Source organism: Podarcis tiliguerta, assembly GCF_965153285.1.
Source record: "Podarcis tiliguerta genome assembly, chromosome: 8".
Classification (NCBI taxonomy): Eukaryota; Metazoa; Chordata; class Lepidosauria; order Squamata; family Lacertidae; genus Podarcis; species Podarcis tiliguerta.
Genome location: NC_139541.1, coordinates 22,164,764 through 22,185,104, shown reverse-complemented (window position 1 = coordinate 22,185,104; position 20,341 = coordinate 22,164,764). Strand labels below are relative to the sequence as shown.

Below are 20,341 nucleotides of genomic sequence, written 5' to 3'. Positions count from 1 at the left end.
GTGAGCTCCTGTTGCTCAGTCCCAGCTCCTGCCCACCTAGCAGTTCAAAATCACGTCAAAGTGCAAGTAGATAAATAGGTACCATTCTGGCAGGAAGGTAAGTGGCATTTCCGTGCACTGCTCTGGTTTCACCAGAAGCGGCCTAGTCATGCTGGCCACATGACCTGGAAGCTGTCTGCAGACAAACGCCGGCTCCCTCGGCCAGTAAAGCGAGATGAGCGCCGCAACCCCAGAGTCGTCCACGACTGGACCTAACGGTCAGGGGTACCTTTACCTTTACTAAGTTGGTGGCTATCACTTGTCTTCCTTCCAAACTAAGAAGAAGGCCCAAACCCAAATGTTGCAACTTTTCCTCTTAGGGGAGTTGTGCATGCAAAGACGCAGAAGCGTACCACTTGGGAGGAGGACCACAGTGAGAGATCTGTCCTTAAAAGATAAGCCTACCTCTTCTTGCAGATCAGAAAGAGCAGCAATGCGACTAGGCCACTGATGAGGGTGAGGCAGGTCCATACAACCGCTGTGGTGTCGTAATGGGAAGCTACTGGGAAAGAAAGATTGCAGGATTCTAGCTCTGCAGCCTGAGACAAACACCCACACATGTGCACTGTTCTTTTCCCTTTATCCCTGGGCTCAGTGCGTCCTGACTCCCCATGGAACAGAGGCAGCTGTCTTTCACCAAGTCAGACATCAAGTCCAGCTAGCTCAAGACTGTCCACAATGACTGGCTCTCCAGGATTTCAGATAGGGGCAATTCCCAGCCTTACCTGCAGATGCTGGTGATTGAACCAGGGACCTTCTGCATGCAATGCAGATAACTCTACAACTCTGCTACAGCAAAGAGGCAAGGGTGATCCAGCGACAAGGAAATATGTTCTTCCTAAGAATGGAGCCTGTTCCCTGAGCATGACGTACTAATGGGAGATCATTGGAAGTTTGAGTGATGACTTTCTTTTTGCAGCATTCCATAGCTCAGTGATGGCCAAACATGGCCCTCCAGCTGTTTTGGGACTTCAACTCCCATCATCCCTAGCTAACAGGACCAGTGGACAGGGATGATGGAATTATAATCCCAAAACAGCTGGAGGGCCAAGTTTGGCCATCATTGACATAGCTGATACACTTTTGTTGCTTGAGAACACCAGTGAAGAAGGAATTATGGAGGAAAGTAATGGTAAAGCAGGAGAGGAATTCTAGCAGTGAAGGGCTGTATCTCATTCATAGAGCATCTGCTTTGCATGCAGAAGGTCTATGGTTCAATGCCTGGCATCTTCAGGAAGAACTGGAAGGGACTCTTAGAGGAAACCCTAGAAAGCCACTACCAGTCATTGTAGACAACACTGAAATAGGTGGGTCATTGGCCTGTCACCCTCTAAGGCAGCTGCCTCTGTTCCTTCACTGAGCTGTGGCTGATGGAAGCTGGAGTCCAACAACACCTGGAAGACTCAATGGTTGCCTGATACTCCATCGGTCCCATGTCCAAAATTCATACAGAACCTGAGAGCAGGTGACAGACTAAGGATAACAGGGATCATGACTGTGTCGGCACACTGCCCTAGAGCCTTAATTCTCCCCCTTCTGGGCTTAGCCCTCCCTTCCATAAGAACATAAGAAAGAGCCCATCTAGTCCAGCTTCCTGTTCTCACAGTGGCCAAAGAGATGTCCCAATGGGAAGCTCACAAGAAGCACCTCGGTACAACATTGCTCTCCCCAGTTGCGATTCCCAGCAACCGGCAATTCATGGGCATAACTGCCTCCAGCAGTGGAGGAAGAACTCCTTCTCTGATATGGGTATGTCCTGTAGGGGTTGGAGGCCACCGCATGGGGGAAGGCAAACAGAGCTTGCATTTTGGGGTGGGGTGCCTTCCAGTCCTGCCCCATCCCACACCTGCACTCTCATGCACCCCACTCCTCCCCCTGCTTTGCCTCACTTGCTTTGGCGGTCTCCACTTCCACCACCTGGCTGAATTTGCCACAGCCGGCAGAGGTGCGGGCTCGGACCTGGAAGACATAGCAGGTTGCCGGCTTCAAGCCTGAGACGGTGGTGCTGTTGCCTTTGGACTTCAGGGTGGAGTAGCTCTGCATTTCTTTGTCCTGGGGAAGCAGAAAGTGACGTCAGTCCAGGACAGGGGTGGGGAACTCAGGCCTAGAGGGCAAGCGTGGCCTTTTGGGCCTCTCCATCTAGCCATTAGGACTCTCCCCAGGCCACCCCGTCATCAGCCCTGCTTTGCCTTCCCACTGCTTTTTCCTGGCTGGAATGTGTCCTTCAACTCTGGCAATGTCTTTTGGATGGTGGTTGAGGACGGATGGGTGCAGGAACTAGTCTTTTATACAAAGGCAACATCTGCAATTTTTGCTCCAATCACTTTTGCACCTGGCCACTCCCACCACCAGACCTTTGAAGGGTCCCCGGAAAAAGAATATTCCTCACCCCTGGATCAAAGCCTTGTGCTAGAGAAGGTATTATTGGGAAAGGGGACAGGAAGTAGCAATGGGTTTATTTCAGCTTTTCCATACTTGCTTGGCTTGCCTTCCAAGTTAACTTGGGGAATTTCTAAAATCAGTGCTGGAATTTGGCAAATGAAGGGTTTGCTGGAGTTTTCAGTTCATGGTTTTATTTGGTTTCCTTGTGGCTTACTGGAGCACACCAACCACTAGAGCTTATGAGGATGGGTGAAATCTGGTCAAGAAGGAATCATGATGCAATTCCATCAGGATTCCTTTTTATGCTGCAATTTAGTCACCGCACATACGAGCACATGTGCATGGAATCCTGATGCAACTGCATTTAATCAATGCACATGCATGCAATCGCATTAATATTCTGTGTTGTGCTGTGATTTAATCGGTGCATGTCGGAGCATGAGCAGTTGTGCGTGGAATCTCGATGTAATCATGCAGTCATGTCAGAACTCCATTTTACACTTTGATTAAATCAATGTCATCATTACAACTGTAATTTGTAAGTTAAAAAAAAAAGGCAAGCTGAAACCCGTGAGAAACTGCACATGCACAGTTGTCTGAACAAAGTCTGGAAATAAAAGGAAGCAGAAATAAATAGCTGCTTGCTAATGGAGAGGTGCCCTGTGGAAGCAAGACTCTGGAAGAAGGAGGAGGAGGAGGGGGGGGGAGATTTCCATTAGCTTTATTTGCACCTTAGAATCTGGGAAGCAACTTGGATGAAGAGATTTAGCACAAGCAATGGCACACCTTGCCCAACAGAGAGAGCAGACAGGTCAACCAGCACAATTGCTTTTACCTTTTCATAGTACTTGATCTCATATTCCAGAATGATGCCATTGGGCTGATCCGGTTCCTGCCATAGGAGTGTGACACTGTTTTGGCCCACGTTCTCCTGGTGAACGGCAAGCACTTGGGATGGAGCTACAGAAACAGACAATAAGAGACCATATGAGGGTGGTGCTGATAATGCCAAGGTTGCAGGATTGATCCCTGTATGCTGCAGCTGTATAGGTTGGGCTAGATAATCCTCAGGATCCCTTCAAACTCTATAGTTCTAAAGGAGAGACAGAGACAGAGACAGAGCGAGAGCGAGGCCATGGTGGAAGTGGAGAAAGCAAGGAGGCCAGCTGTAGATGGAGTCAGAGCCATTGCAAGGTGGGCCCACCTCCTGTTTGATTGCAAGTAAGACAGTAGAAAGATAGGAGCTGGCTGAGGGGAGACCGAGGTTGGTGGGGTTCTGTTCCATCTGCCTTAGTGGACCACCATTGTCAAATGGGTCAAGAGGTTCTAGGTGGCTTAGGTGACCAAGCTCAGCCATACAGCAATTGCTATAAGAGGGAGACTACATTTAATCTCACGACAAGCACCAGTTAGTGGCATTGTCAGGCAACTGCCAGGACATCAGTACTCCAGGAAGGCTTACCATTGGTGCCTGCCTTGTGACTTCCTAAAAGCACCCAACAACCATAATAGCATGAAACTGACTTCCACCCATATACAATTCGGGCTGCAAATTTCCCCATTTGTTTATTTGATTCCGTTTGGGAAACACTTCTCATACAATATCTCAAAGGGACTTTGCAGCAAAAACGCCAACCACCAAAAAATTAAAAACAGTTCCAGATACAAAAACAAAATTAATTTTAATAAGTTAAAAAAACCAAAAACAGTTTCAGGCTTGATACAGGCACAGTCTGGAATAAAGATCTGTCATTGAAAGTCTTGTTGACAAAGGAAGGTTTTCAGAGAATTGGAAAGAATTCTTCAGCAAGTATACTCCAACTCAGAATTGGAAGAGTACTTCATTCCTCAATAAATTGGTGCATTGACCTATTCTTGGTTTCTAGAATTAGCGATTCATCATTGCTCTTGCTATGTAGATGACATTTTGTATGTACTGTATATAAAACATTTCTGCAGAGATGGCCCCTGCCTGATATGAAGGGGGAGAGAATTCTAAGAAGGAGGTGCCACCGCACTAAAGATTGCTCTCTCAAACAGAAGTGACATCCTGATAAAAGCAGAGTAGGCATGTCAGGGGTAAGATGATATTTTAGGTATATTTTTCCAGGTCTTCCTCATCATTAATAGTAGCAGTTGGGGATTGGACTAGATGATCCTTTGGGTCCCTTCCAACTCTGCAATTCTATGACTCTACGAATTAAGGCTGCAATCCTATGCCCACTTACCTTCCGCTATGCTCCACTGAACTCATTTCTGAGCAGACATGTATAGGATTGCTCTGTTAATCTGCAATGTTTTAAATGGGTCAAAACATCCAGAGTAGGGTAGGTATGTGAGATGGAGTTCTGGTTGGTTCTATCGTGGAGGGGAAAGAAAAAGAAAAGAAAAGCAGAAAATAATGGAAGTGGGAAAGGTCACAAAAGGCAACCCAAATGAACAGAGGATGAAGAATCTTCCTCACAAAGAAATGCTTTTTATTGTTTTGTTTTGTTTTTAAAAAAAAGGCTATTGGAGGGACATGAAAGAGGATTATATAATGTTTCATTGGTGTGGAGGAAGTAAATAGAGAGGATTTCTTCTCCTTCTCTCATAATACTAGAATGCAAGAGATCACCCTGGGAAATTGGTTGGCAATAGATTTAGGATGCATGGAAGGAAAGGACTTCTTCATGCAATTTCTAGAAATCAGTCAAGTTTGTGGGATTCAGTGCTACAGGGGTGGCGATAGCCACTAGTCTAGACTGCTTTTCAAGAGGATCAAGCAAGTAACAGAGGAGAGAAGGCAAGCACCTAGGACCTGCCAAAATGAAAAAGGAGGTCCAAAGAGGGCAGTAGTCGGCATAAAATCTCCACGTGCCAATTTGGGGGTTGCCAGAGTGCCACCTGTGGAAGCCCATGAAATTAGGCTTGAAAGAAACGTCCCATTGTTGCTAATAAAATGGGTTGCAGTGTGTGCTTGGTTGCAGTGCGCATGGTACCCACCAACAGTTTCTCCAGTCTGCAAATGTGTGTATATGGGCCCAAAATGGGTGGTGAACCCAGGGCTCATACATATGCAGAAATGCACATTTTGAAATGATTGCTGCATTTTAAATAGAAGTGCAATACCTAGCACAGGAGTGGAGAAGACTGTGACCAGGTGATCTGGGTGCCTGCACAGCCAATTGTAAAGATGCCATTGATGGGCAACATCAAGGCCCCTTCCATCTTTGTGTTCATTATCTTTCAACATTATCAGCAAAGCAGACCCTACAAATGTCTCTATTTTTCAGGGACAGCCCCAAATTTACAGACGCCATCCCAGTTTCCATTTTGATCCTGGAATGTCAGTTTATCCTAAGGATGTCTCTATTTTCATCAGAGAAATGTTGGAGGGTATGGAGTTATGTGACCTCCCCAAGCCAAGGAGATAAGTAACTATAAAACCTTTAGATGACGTCTGAAGGCAGCCCTGTATAGGGAAGGTTTTTAAACATTTTATTATGTTTTTATATATGATGGAAGCTGCCCATAGTATCTGGGGCAACCCATTCAGATGGACATGGTCTGGTTATTGTTGAATAGGACATCCCTATTTTCATTGGAGAAATTTTGGAGGGTATGGAAATGCTTGTGATCTGCACAGCCCTTCAAGGAGAGGACTGTCGTCTGTAAAGTAGGCCACATAACCACCTGAAATAACATGGAGCTGGTGATGAAGGACATCTGACCGAGGTCACTTTGGGAGCACCTCAATGGATTCCAGCCAGTGCTTTTTTCTTTTCTTTTTTTAGAAAAGAGATACTGATACTCACTATGAAGTTGTTACATTAAGTGCCACACTTCTAACATTTAGGGGGGAACGATGCCAGTACAGTGGTACCTTGGGTTACATACGCTTCAGGTTATAGACTCCACTAACCCAGAAATAGTACCTTGGGTTAAGAACTTTGCTTCAGGATGAGAACAGAAATCGTGCTCCGGCGGCATGGCAGCAGCAGGAGGCCCTATTAGCTAAAGTGGTGCTTCAGGTTAACAACAGTTTCAGGTTAAGTATGGACCTCCGGAATGAAATAAGTACTTAACCCGAGGTACCACTGTACTGAACAACACTGAGTAGACAACACTTGAGTTAAATAGACCAGGTGACTGACTCAGTATAAGGCAGCTTCTTACATGCCTGATCCTGCCATAAAAACCTCTTTGCCCATTCAGTGAAATCCGCAATTTTCAGCCCTGAGAAGCAGCCTAAGCAGAAGCTGAAAGCCAGTCTGGCAGGGCAAGCAGGGGGAGGGCATCTCCTACCTGCCTGGTTTGTGGTGATGTTGACGGCAGCAAATTTCGGTGGTTCGAGGGTCAGCTCGGAGACCCCATTGATGGCCTCCACCCAGAAGGAGTAGTTGGTGTGGGCCAGGAGGTTGGTGACAGCCAGGGATCCCTGGGCCAGGTTCACTGGCTGGGGCAGGAAGCGGATGCCAGGGCTGCAGGCCTCGCACTGGCCAGAATCCCACAGGCAGTGGCGGCAGAGGACGTTGTAGAGGATGTCGCTGCGGCCGCCTTTGTCCAGAGGTGGGGACCACTCGAGGGTGACGGAGGTGCCATTCACGCTGGAAAGAAGGTTCACGGGGGCAGAGGGAGGACCTAGAAACAATCAGGAGGAGCGCAGGGTCAAGGAGGGAGAGTTGGAAGGAACTTCCATAACAGTCCTAATATTTGTTTATTTATTTAGGGCATTTGCACCCTGTTCTTCAGGGATGCGGGTGGCACTGTGGGTTAAACCACAGAGCCTATGACTTGCCGATCAGAAGGTCGGAGGTTCGAATCCCTGCAATGGGGTCAGCTCCCGTTGCTCGGTCCCTGCTCCTGCCAACCTAGCAGTTTGAAAGCATGTCAAAGTGCAAGTAGATGAATAGGTACCGCTGTGGCAGAAAGGTAAATGGTGTTTCTGTGCGCTGCTCTGGTTTTGCCAGAAACGGCTTAGTCATGGTGGCCACAGAAGCTGTACGCTGGCTCCCTCGGCCAGTAAAGCGAGATGAGCGCCACAACCCCAGAGTCGGCCACGAATGGTCAGGGGTCCTTTTTACCGTGTTCTTCAGTCAAAAAAAGGATCTCAGCCTGCAATCCATTAAAACAGGCTTATCATCTTAAAACACACACATGCAACACAACGCACAAGGGAAACGGGATGGGGGAAAAGAGAAAAACCAAAGCCAAACCTTAGGCACCAATTTTTGAACAGCTGTTCCTGTGCCAGCTGGCACAGTTCAAAAGCAGGAGGTGCCTGATGGAGCCAGGCCTCCAGCAAATCTGATGCAATGAGCCTTCTGATTCCTATCTCTTCCACCAAGGCAGTCTGATGGAACGGCTGTCCCCACATGATGGGAGAAGAGGTCTGCAGGCAGACCCCCCTGTCCCAGAGTGGGGAATGTGCAGCTCTCCAGATGAGGCATTGCCAAGATGGTGCCCTCCAGATATTACTGGACTACAAGTCCCATCAGCCCCGGGGCATCCAGAGGGCACAGCCTTGGCTACTGCTTGAGATGATGTTGGGCTCCCATCCACCCCAACCAGCATGGTCAATGCTCAAGCATGAAGGGAGCGGGGGGCAAATGTTGCACATGGGTATAGGGATATTGCCCCCTCTTTTTGAGCCAGGGAAATGGGCTGCAAAACAATGCATTGGCTTGCATAGGTGCACAATCTCAGTGTAAGGTGTTTAAATCTGCTGTTTGCATGTGTGTGTGCACGTGTGTAATTGATCGTATAAGATTGTCAACCGGGCAGATGTCTTTAGGAGATAAAGGGTGTGGCGTGCCTGGTGACAGGTGAGTTTTCTACTAGCTCTAACTATTTAGAGACAGTCAGGTGTATTCCAGTGCTTGGGCTCACTCAAGAGCTCATCCAAATGAGAATTCAGAGACAAAAATCATCCAGCAACTTGCATACGAATATTCAAAATGTTTTCGTAGTGTTTATTTATTGCATTTTATATTCCACTTCTTTCTCCAAGGAGCTCAAGGTGGTGTGTGTGTGTGTGTGTGTGTGTGTGTGTGTATTCTCTCCCCCCCCCATTCAATTTCACAATAACCCTTATTTAATTGGCAGCACCAGCTTGAACTGGGGCCCTTCTGCATGCAGTGCATGTGCTCTGGCATCAAGCTAAGGTCACTCCTTCTGACCACAGGATTAAAAACAGAGAAGCATAGAAATGCAAGCTGCCCTAAATGTCCAAGTAAGTAGGACTCTGGGTCCTTGCCACCCCACCCCCCATTTGTTTACCACTTCTGCTCCCCTGTCAACAGGCATCTTCCTGACCGCAAAAAGAATTTGTTCAAGCAAATGATGGGATTTGCACGTCCATCTACAGAAAAATTGCAATGAGATGGAAATGGATTTGCATGGGTCTCCTGATCCTAAAATGAGACAGGCTCTCTTCCTCTGCCTCACCCCTCTTGCAAATTCTGCCCCTTTTTTATCTTTGGCCTGCAAATCTGAGAATTTTGCTTTTTTTAAAAAGGTTTCTCATTTTTTCTACTCTTAAGCTGTCCACATCAGCTTTAAAAAAGCAAGTTCTTGTGAAAATGCACCAGCGCTTTACGGCGAAATCTTCCTAATGTTTTCGTACTCTGTTTTTCCTAATGCATACATATTTTGCAAAGCAATTTTCACTCCTTTGATGGATTTTTGCAGGCTGCTTTGAGGACTGGTACAAGGTGTTCAATATTGGAAAGTCTTGGAAAGTGATGGGTTCTCCTTTGTTATAGGTTTTTTAAGCAAAGGCTGGATAATTACCAACCAAGGATACTGGAGCAGCGAAATGGCATCCTCTCTGACTCTTACAATTAAAATATACAGACATGGATGCATAACCTTGAAATCCAAAATGCTGAAATATAATTGATAGAACATTATAATCTATATAATTGATAGAACACTTCTACTACTACCACTATTACTACTACTACTAATAATACTACTATTACTACTATTTAGGGCAGGAAAATAATATTACTATTTTTTAGGGCAGGGAATTTTTCATGGACCACATCAGATCCTCTTTCAAATTTTCACATTGGGGTTTCATTTTATCTCCCTTTGGAAATGCCACACCGTTTTGAGTAGAATAAGTGTGCAAACAACATTGAGCATGCTGCTGGCTCCCAGGGGAAGACCTTTTTTTGTTATTAATATTATCTAAAGGAAAACCAGTTGACAGACAGAAAGGCTGAAGCCCTTAAGACTAGCAGAGGAGCTTCCGGCTTGGCAGGTCCCTCAGGTGGCTCAGACCTTTCGTGAAATGCACATGCTTGGCATGCACAAGTTTGCAGGTTCAATCCTCACCATTGCCAGTAAAATCATTATAATTCTAAAGGTAGCAGGGACTGTAAAAGCATATCTACTTGAGAAAAAGTTGGGTGAAAACAGCCTATTGAACTGATCTGCCCTGTGTAAAAAGGTAAAGGTAAAAGGACCCCTGACCATTAGGTCCAGTCGTGACCGACTCTGGGGTTGCGGCGCTCATCTCGCTTTATTGGCCGAGGGAGCCAGCGTACAGCTTCCGGGTCATGTGGCCAGCATGACTAAGCCACTTCTGGCGAACCAGAGCAGCTCACGGAAACACTGTTTACCTTCCCACCGGAGCGGTTCCTATTTATCTACTTGCTCTTTGATGTGCTTTCGAACTGCTAGGTTGGCAGGAGCAGGGACTGAGCAACGGGAGCTCACCCCGGTGCGGAGATTCGAACCGCCGATCTTCTGATCGGCAAGTCCTAGGCTCTGTGGTTTAGACCACAGCGCCACCGGCGTCCCTCTGCCCTGTGTATGTGTGTTTAAAAAATGGTTGTAGCCAACTAAGTTCTACTCAGAGAAGACCCACTGAAATCAATGGCCTTCAGTTAGGGCTCATCCATATTTAACTTTGCTCCATGAATTCTATACACAGATCCGGCCTTTCTAGGGGTCCATGTCCAGATTTTATTGTTCTGGAGGTTTCCCTGGGGAAAGCTGCATTTTACCGCTGACTCGGAGCAAACAGCAATCAGGTTTTTCCCAGGTTGCTATTTGCTCCAATTCAGCAAGAAAAAGCAGGTTTTCCTGAGGAACGTACCAAGACCAAACCAAACAAAAAGAAAAACACTCAGACACAGATCTGGAAAGCTCAGACCTGTACCTAGAAAAGCACAGAGCAAAGGTAAGTATGGATGAGCCTTTTGCCGTATTCTTTTATTTCAATGGGCCTACTCTGAGTAGGACTATCATTGCAGAGATATGTAATGTAACAGAAAGAAAGAAGAAAGAAACATCAGCTCACAATTAAGAACTATCTATCACTCCTGCTTTAGGCATATTCTTGAATATAAGCAGTCCGCATGCCCAAACAGATATGCAAATTAGACTGGCAATTATAAGATATACGTTCGAATGTAGAAATGGCAGGAAGATTTTCAAGCCCAGTGAGTTATGGATGGTGGGTGTTTATCTTCCTGTAAGCCACTTTGCAACCATAAGAGCTTGAAGAGTCCACTTTCATTATCTCATTTCATTCTGGCAGGAAAACAGTTTAAAAGCACTTCACCGTATTCGTAAGCAGATAAATTGGGGTGTGTTGGATCGGAAGTGGTTTTTTTTTGGTGATTTCCCTAAAAAATATGGCAACCCGATATGAGCTAGGGACCATATATGCTTAGTTTGCAGCTGGAATTAGACAATTTTGATGTTTTGACATTGTTGAAGACATTTTGGTTGAAGAAGGGAGTGCAACCTGGTCATTTTATAGCAATTGTACAATTGTAGAAATGGTTTTATTGTTTCAGTTTATGGGGTTTATCATCTTTTCTGTTTTATCTTATTTATTTAGGAAATGCACGGACTGCTGGATCAAAACAATCTTCCAAGTAGTGCACAAGTGAAATTGGAGTGGGTAGAGCCAGAGGCAAAGGTGGGCGAGACAACACACACTCACATGATCCTCTCTATCTTCCATTCAGACATGAAAGATGCAATATCAGAGTTCAAGGACACATTCTCCACAGTAACTCTAGCAGGGCTCTTACTGTGGTGGCCCCTATTCTGTGAAATAGCATTCCTGTTGAGATACAATGGGCACCCACTATCTTCACTTTCTGGAAACAATTGAAGACAGGTCTTTACCACAAATGTCTATTCACATGGCTTCAGTTTTAAATGCATTTGCTCTTTTTTTGCTTTTTTAATTGTCTTTAATTATGTTTAAATCAAATTGGGATGGTTGGAGGGGCATTCATTTACTATTACTACTACTACTACTACTACTAATAATAATAATAATAATACTTCTACTCAGGCAAAAATACTTCAGATGTAAAGCAGTGAGAGGTGTGGCATGAGTGGAAATCCAAGGGCCAAATAGAGAAAGCTTGAGGGGCGCATTTGGCCCCTGAGCTGCCCACCCCTGCCCTCATATTTATGAAATTATGCTGCTTCACTTCCTTACTGTGTTCTGGTATCAGGCTAATTTATTTCTGATGTTCCTGATCCCAAGAAATCTGAATCACAGCCTGGAAAGAGAAGCCAAGCCAATTATGAATAGTGCAAAGGGTGTGGCATTATTTATTTATTATTTATTTTATTCATTGTTTATTTTATTTGCATCTCACCATTCCCACCCCCCTGAGGAGCTCAAGGTAGTGTTAATGGTTCTGCCCCATCTCATTTGATCCCCACAACAACCCTGTGAGATTGGTTAGGCTGAGAGGCAGTGACTGGCCCAAGGTCCCTCAGTGTGTTGCAGGGCCAAGTAGGGATTCGAACCCTGGTCCCTGAGGTCGTAGTCTGACACTCTAACCACTACAGTAAAGGTAAAGGGACCCCTGACCATTAGGTCCAATCACAGACAACTCTGGGGTTGTGGCGCTCATCTCGCTTTATTGGCCAAGGGAGCCAGCATACAGCTTCCAGGTCATGTGGCCAGCATGACTAAGCCACTTCTGGTGAACCAGAGCAGCACATGGAAAAGCTGTTTACCTTCCTGCTGGAGTGGTACCTATTTATCTACTTGCACTTTGATGTGCTTTTGAGCTGCTAGGTTGGCAGGAGCAGGGACTGAGCAACGGGAGCTCACCCCGTGGCGGAGATTCGAACCACCGACCTTCTGATCGGCAAGCCCTAGGCTCTGTGGTTTAGACCACAGCGCCACCCGCGTCCCTTAACCAGTACAGTACATCACACTTAATATTTGTTGGCTCTGGCTCCTCCCTCGCTTTGTGGCTACAGGGTGCTCATCAGTACCCTGGGAATTATCCTCTTTTATCTGACTGAGACTCGCAGTAAGGGTCTGGGTTGTCCAGGCATGCATGCAATTCGAGGGAGCGTTGGCGGATGAAGTACGTACGTGTGCAGGCTGCCGAAGGAGGGTCCTGCGCTGCTCTGTAAAAGTTGCTCTCACAGCGACACACCTGCGCCGCCTGGGTCTCGGAATAGCTGTGGGCAGGGCAGATGGCACACAGCTGATCCCCAGGGGAAGACTTATAGAAACCCAGTTGACAGGCTAGAGGGCAAAAAAAGGAGAAAGGAGAGAGATATGAGAAGGCAGAAGACCAGCAGGTCAGTGCATTAGCTCTCACTGTGGCAGATCCCTGGGCAGCCCTAACATTTGCTGCCAATGCGACACTGTAGAAAGGCAGCCTGTTCCCATTCAGATGACTCCTGCTTCCCTCATTGATTTTGTCCTATGGGGAAACTAGGCAAAAGTTGGCTGTAAATTTCACTTTGGCTACCGTAGGCTAGTTTCTTCACATGCACCCCTGTCTGTCCCTCCATCAATGCATGCAAGAGGCACCACCAGGTCCCCAGGACATATTCCAGCCAGGCAAAAACATTCAAGGAGGCAGGAAAGAAGGGTGAGGGGTGTGCCTTTGCAGAGTCCCAAGGGCCAGGTATAAAGGTCTGGAGGGCCACATGTCACCCATGTGACTCAGGTTCCCTACCCCTGCTATAACCACTACACCACATAGTCTCTCTAGCTTTTAATTGGTTGGTTTAGTTTCTAGAAAACTGAGCTTTGAAGGCATGGTCTTCCCAATCCGCCACTCATTCCCATTCATCAATAAAGAGCCACTCCTCCAAATACTAGTTGATAGGCATCATAATTGGGGAGTGTGATGTCTCACTCAATACCTGCTTGCAGTATTTCTGGGGACATCTTGCTTGGCTTTCATGAGAAAGGGAAGCTGGTCCTAATAGGCCACTGGCTTGATCCACCAGGGATCTCTTTGTTCTGATTCATCGTATTCTTTAAAAAAACGATTGTTCAAATTCTGAGAGGATAAGGAGTAGCAATCGCTGGACTTTTAAATAATATTGGGAAATGATCTATAATGAATTGGGGGGAAAATGTTTTAAAATGTTGTTTCTTCCAAAAAAAACAACAACACAGAATCCTTTCTGTTAGGGATAATTCAGACTGAAATTCCCAGGTGCTCAAAGGGATTATTTAGGTATGCTACTATTACGGCCCATGTTTTGTTAGCCCCAAAATTGAAAACGAGTGAGGTCCCAACCAAAGAAGGAGGACAACTTAAATTGACAGAATACAGTGGTACCTTGGGTTACATACGCTTCAGGTTACATACGCTTCAGGTAACAGACTCTGCTAACCCAGAAATAGTACCTCGGGTAAGAACTTTGCTTCAGGTTGAGAACAGAAATTGTGCTCTGGCGGCGCGGCAGCAGCAGGAGGCCCCATTAGCTAAAGTGGTGCTTCAGGTTAAGAACAGTTTCAGGTTAAGAACGGACATCTGGAACGAATTAAGTACTTAACCCGAGGTACCACTGTATACACAACTTGCAGACTTAAAATATAGAACAAGAGAACAAGAACATACGTTTAAAGAAGATTGGAAAACGTTTATTGAATATATGGGAAATAATTGTGTGCAGCTGAAAATGCTGGCAGCATTAAGATAAATTCAACAGTGTAAAACAAGTTTTGATGGATGCAATAATGGAATACTGAATGGTATAATTTTTGTAAAATATGCAGGGATTTATGATATGTAAAATGAACCATGGAGAGAGAAGAAGGGAAGTCATGGATGTCTTAAGGATGTAAAATAGAAAATTTAATTTGTGTGTGTGTGTGTGTGTGTGTGTGTGTGTGTGTGTAGTAGCAATGGCTGCTAGTCTATGTGGCTCTGTTCCACCTCCACTATCAGAGACATGAAGCCTTTGAATACCAGTTACTGGGAGTCACAGGCGGGGAGAGTTTCTCTTGAACTCAGGTCCTGCTTGCAGACTTCCCATAATGCGTGTCTGGTTGACCACTATGAGACAGGATCCTGAAGCAGATGGTCCTTTGACTTGACCCAGCAGAGCTCTTTCTACGGTCTCAGAAGGTGCCCTAAGGCTGCTCGGCAGATCCCATGACATTTGGAGTACACATTGGTTTTCTAGGTTCGCTCATTTCCCCACCACCTTCCCCATAGGCAGAGTCCCCCTCTGTCTCCTGTTCCTTCTTGCCTGCCCCTTTCCCTCACTGCTTTCCTTCTTCCCACCCATCTCTCTATGTAACCAGCTGCCACCTGCCGCGTCCTCCTGCCTCGGGAGCTGACAGGCTCATCTCCCAAAGCGCGGGGGGACGAGTGTGGGTGGGAGGGCCCAGCCAAGCCATCTGCAGCATGGTCCATTTGTCCTCCTGCTCGCTCTTCTGAGAGACAGGAGAACATCTGCTAATAAGCCGGTGGGATGGCTGAAATGATAGGCAGGCCTGTCTGTCAAAGAGATGATAGCAAAGCGAGAACCACTCTGCTGGGTACCAGCTCAGAGTTCAGGGGGGCGGGGGCTGCACCATGCATATGAAAGGACTTTGGGGACACAAAGGCTGCATTCAGAGCAGCTCAGCACAGGAGTAAAGAAAAACAAGACACGCTCATTCCCCCCACCCACCCTCTACCCCACAATTGCCAGGTTCAGAGCCTGCAACCACCACACACCCTTCTTGCAAATTCCACTGTTCAACCATATTTACTAATTGGCTTCCCTTTGGTTTTAGCTAAGGCAGGGATGGGCTCCTGGGACTCTCTGTCTGGCTCTTGGGACTCTCCCCCCGACCACACCCCTCTCTGGCCCTCCTTTTCACCCTGCTTATGTGTTTTTGCCTTTCAGGAATGAGTCCTTGAGCCAGATCTACAAATTTTCCCATAGGAGGCAAATGTATGCACTGCCACCCTCACACTCTGTGATTCTGAACTCCAAGCGTCAAGGGTCTATCGTTGACTGACTTGGATACTGATAATCTGCACTTTCCTAAAATATATTGCTACAAAAGTTGGGTGCCACCCCGCACTCTTTGCCGAGCGATGACAAAATCCCAGGGGGTTCCAGGCACACACCCAGGGTCTATGGACTTTTGGAGAATTAAGACACAATGGAGACTGTCAGAGCTTGAAGAAATATGGTTTATTCACTTATTTACACCTTCAGTCTGCATGGAAGGAGCCTGGCTTTTACAGCATGGTCATGTCAAGAAGGGCAGTGCAGCCCTGGAGTCCAAGACATCTCTCTCCCTGTTAGCTCTGCAGCCAACCTGTCTGAGATGGATCCCGGTCTTTCCTCCCTCTCCTTCTTCTTCCCAACAACTTTTGCTAAAGACTCCCTTTTCCTGACAACCTTCCACACACCCCACCCCGTCTCTGTTCACATGGGGAGGACAGTTCTCTTGCATTGCCAATAGCTCTCAACGCCTAGCTTGGCCAGGTCGTTTTTGCATAGGCTACTTTGGGAATTCCTCTGCGGCTTGTATTTTCATCCATACCCCAATTAATCAAAATCCTACCATTTATTAATTTCTAGGATTTGGGGGGGGGTCCCATCCCCCCCCCGAATCTATGACAATATTAAAATGGCTTACAAAACAGCGGGGTCTTTGTTCGCCTTCTGCCACCCACCAGTCTGCTCTCGTTCCAAGCAGCAACAGCAAAAGCTGCAACCACATCATCAACCCCAGCCTTTGGTTAGCCACGGCTAAAGGAACAGGGTCTTTAGCAATGTGGCCTGCTTCCTAGGGAACAGCAAGGACAAGGCACCGCTGGAAGCTGACCAGGTTCTACAGCTGGTGCATGGGTGCCAATTTGCATAAAATATGGGGGGGGGGGGTTGCAGGTAAGCTCCACCCTGCATAATTGATCACAAGACACACACCATTTGAATGACAATGCCCATTAACTTTGGGGGAGCCCAGCCCCCTCAAATATTTTATTTGGGGGGGGAATGAAGGGACCTCAACTCCTAGGAGTTGGCTCCTATGAGCTGATGTCTGGGGCTTGCAGAGCACCAAAACCTGTGATAGGCATCACCACTGCTTGGAAAGGTGTGGGTCAGTGCAGCTTGGCTTGGCCACACTGTGTGCCAAATCAGACCTATGGGCCAGAGGTTTCCCCATCCCTGCCCTTTCCCTTCCTGGACTGCTTGTCTGCTGGAGAAGCTGACGCTTGATAGACGAACTCCAGCCTCTCTTTGACTGTCAGTTCATTATACAGAGAGAAAACCCTGGGAGAGTTGAGGGGGTAGGAGGCGCCGAGGAAGGTAGCCTGGTTACACTAAGCTGACAGCACCCAGGCCTCTGTGACAGGCCCTCGCCTCTGGGGATGTGCCTTCTGGTGACCTGCAAGGGATGAGAGAGACTCTGAAGCAGGAGCTTAGGTCTCCCCTCTGTGCTCTTTCTGAAGGCGATGGCTCCTGAGGGACGGCAGGGGCGGCCCCAAGGTTCAGTCCCTTTACCTCTGATTGGCATGGGGGTCGCAGCCTGCTTAGCATAAGTGACACAGCCGTGGCTGGGAGCCTTTGGAAGGGCTCAAGCAACGATCCCTGTGAAATGCTAAACTCTCCAGCGAACCAAGCTTGCAAGGCTTTGCTATGGGAGCAGTTGCAGGGCTAAGGGAAAATTATTTTGTATCTAGCCTGCCCTAGATACAAAAAGACAGCATCTTTTTGCCAATATCAGAGTACAGGGCAGAGCACATGGCATTCCCAGCTCTGTCCTCTCCCTGCACCTTAGCATTTGCCGCCTGAGGCAGCTGCCTCACTCTGCCTCTTCCTAGGGCTGGCTCTACCCACTCAGCACACCCTCTTCCCCAAACCACACCCCTCACCAGCCTTGCTTCACACTCTTTTTAAGGGATCATTAGGAAAAGGAATTGAAAGCAAAAGTGCTGATATCATAATGGCGTTATATCAGTCAATGGTGCATTTGGAATACTGTGTACAAGTAACGTATGTCTTAAGTGAGTGTTAGGTTCCGGGGGTCTATGTATATATGCAAAAATGTGTAAAGCCGGGAACCCCGGAAAGTGGGCTCTGGGATGCTGCCAGAGCCCTTGCAAGCTCCTTCCCCAAGCCAGGTAAGCCCACAATTGCAGAGTTGTGTGGGGGCAGGGGAATAAATAAATGGAAAATGGGTTTCCTTCACTTTCCATTGATTTATTTATTTCCACCCAGCCACAATCTTACAATCAAGTAAGTAAAATAATTACAAGTGACCTGTACAAAATCTCGTCATGTCACCTCAGAAAGGAGCTGGGAAATGTTCAAAATAAGTCAACCAAAATGATCAAGGGGTTGGTGTCACCTCCCCCTCCAAGGAAAGGTATTTGGAACATTTTAATTTAGAGAAAAGACTAGGGAGAGGTGACAACATGACAGAAATTTGGAAATTTGCTTTGTGACCGACTGACAGTCTTGGTAGCACAGGGAGCCAGTCTGGTCCATGGGGCTCTTGGTTCTGCCACCTGCCTGACCCTTAAAAAAATTGCATAGCCACAGCAAGACTGTGATGCTTTCAGGAATTTCCAACAAACACAGGAAGGGTGATCAACTTTCTTAACAGTCTCAGTCCAGGAACAGGCACTATCCTATGTCTCCTCTTCCGCTGCCTTGGAAGCTCCTTTCTTAGGTAAACATTAAAGCTATAAAGAAGTCCTTAGCTGTGCAAACATCTTTAAGAAATAGGATGCCTAGCTGTGAGAAGGAATGGGGAATTAATTTGGAGTCACATTAGGATGCTACCACGAAGGTAAAGGTTTAATTTCTTCCCCTGCCCAAAAAATTGAATTTCTCTGATATTTATAGAAAGATGATTAGGACTACAAAGTGGGGTTTACATCATCCTGTCCCAATGGCAGGGAATGAAATATTACCCAGGGTGACAGCAGTGTGGGATCTCGTTCTGACAATTAAAACGGCGGAACGAGGAATTTCCAATTCCAGTTGATTTGGGTTATCAATCTTGCAGCGCCAACTCTTTTCTCTACTGAAAGAGCAGGCTAAACATCAGGAAGAACTCTCTGATGGTAAGAGCTGCTCAACAGAGGAACGGTCTCCCTCAGAAGGTGGTGGACTCTCCTTCCTTGGAGGTGTTTAAGCAGAGGTTGGATGGCCATCTGCCATGGATGCTGTAGCTGACATTCCTGCATTGCAGGGGATTGGACTAGATGACTCCTTGGGGTCCCTTCCAACTCTACAACACTATGATTCTAAGTCCAGGCTAAGAGTGCTTTAACTGTGACTGGGACACCACATTCAATGAGTGTGCTAATGTGCGTGCCTGCATACACTAGTGGTGAACCTGTGCACTAGCACTGTTGTTCAAATGTAGCATTCAACGAACATGAAATCTCTGGTCTTCACAAATTTGCTGCCAGACAAAGGAAAGGGTTTAAGTGTCACCAATTAAGGTTGCATTAATATGAAACTGTGTTCCATTACCCAATGCTTCCCTAACTGCTAATTTCCGCATTATATTTGGGCTTCCACACAATGTAAACGCCACTTCCAGAAATGTAGCAGAATATAGCACATGTTTAGCACTCGTTCATGTGTTACTTGCTTCCGGGGGGAGGGAGGATGCTTTGCAAATAACACAGAAACGAGCACTAAATTTGAACAGTATTTCCAGGAGTGGCTTTGATGTTGGGTGAAAGCTCAGATGTAGTGTGGAAGTTGGGGAGACATTGGGGAAACAGGTTCAACTGCTGTGTGAAAGCAGCGATAAGGCACCATTGAAGCAATTCCCTTTTACTGGCAACAAGGCAAGGCATACTAGGTCTGTTGTGCTTCCTAAAAAACAAGCCCGCTACCAAGGTTTACATTTGATAGAAAGAATTGTGCAGTGTTGCTCTTTTCATTTTTTTCTGCACAGGGTCTTAACTGTAGAACAAAAACACTAACTTCTCAAACTATCAGAATCATAGCAATTTTTAAAAACCCTGTAAATAAATAATTCTTACTAAGGGGTGTTTGCATGTTCAATTCAATGCATGCACTATCTGTGCACCCGTGTACACAAATAGCTAAGCTGTACCAAGTATATTACTTCACACATGCAGAGAGAGAACTTGTACCTGTGTTCAGCATAATCCCAGGTTTTTTGGGGGGTCCAAGGTGTTGTTTTTGATCTTTAGTCCCTTCACAGCTCAGGGACAGGGGACTTGGAGGATTCTCTGATTCTCTGACTCTCTCTCTCTCTCTCCACCCCCACTTATATCTCCCCAGACCATCATATTTTCTCTGAAGGGTCTTCTCCAACTGCCCCTATTGCAGTGATGCCCACGTGACCTCATGAGACCTCAGGTGCATGACAGGAAAAACTCCAGGGCATGACTGAAAAGGAAGAACTGGAGTTCTATTTTAGGGGAAATTGCTAGCAAAGAATATATATACAACAAAGGAATTGCAGAGTTGGAAGGGGTGCCCAGCGGTCATCTAGTCCCACCCCTGCCTGCCTGACCTGACATTCACTTTCCTGCCTGATGCCTACCCTCCGTATCACCCCTCCACTCAACAGCTGTTGAGGGGGCAATCTGGAGGAGGAGGAGGACTCCTTCCCCAGTCCTCTCCTTCCTATATCATAATTATGATTTCAAGACCTAATTAAACATTAGCAGCACCAACAAGGGCTGTGGCTTGC

At 46.6% G+C, this 20,341-nt stretch overlaps 1 protein-coding gene across 2 annotated transcripts in view; it reads right to left on the bottom strand.

The window, feature by feature from the left end:
* The window catches only part of EPHA8 (EPH receptor A8), a 61,265-nt gene that overhangs the window by 18,806 nt on the left and 22,118 nt on the right, over positions 1-20,341 (bottom strand). Inside the window, exons 4-8 of one of the 2 annotated variants that reach the window (XM_083452100.1) lie at positions 12,773-12,928; positions 6,709-7,044; positions 3,257-3,381; positions 1,929-2,091; positions 445-541 (exon numbers count right to left, since the gene is read on the bottom strand). In XM_083452100.1, the coding sequence (XP_083308226.1) occupies positions 445-541; positions 1,929-2,091; positions 3,257-3,381; positions 6,709-7,044; positions 12,773-12,928 (877 nt within the window). The remainder of the gene's footprint in view (positions 1-444; positions 542-1,928; positions 2,092-3,256; positions 3,382-6,708; positions 7,045-12,772; positions 12,929-20,341) is intronic. The other variant, XM_083452101.1, reaches the window with a different exon arrangement.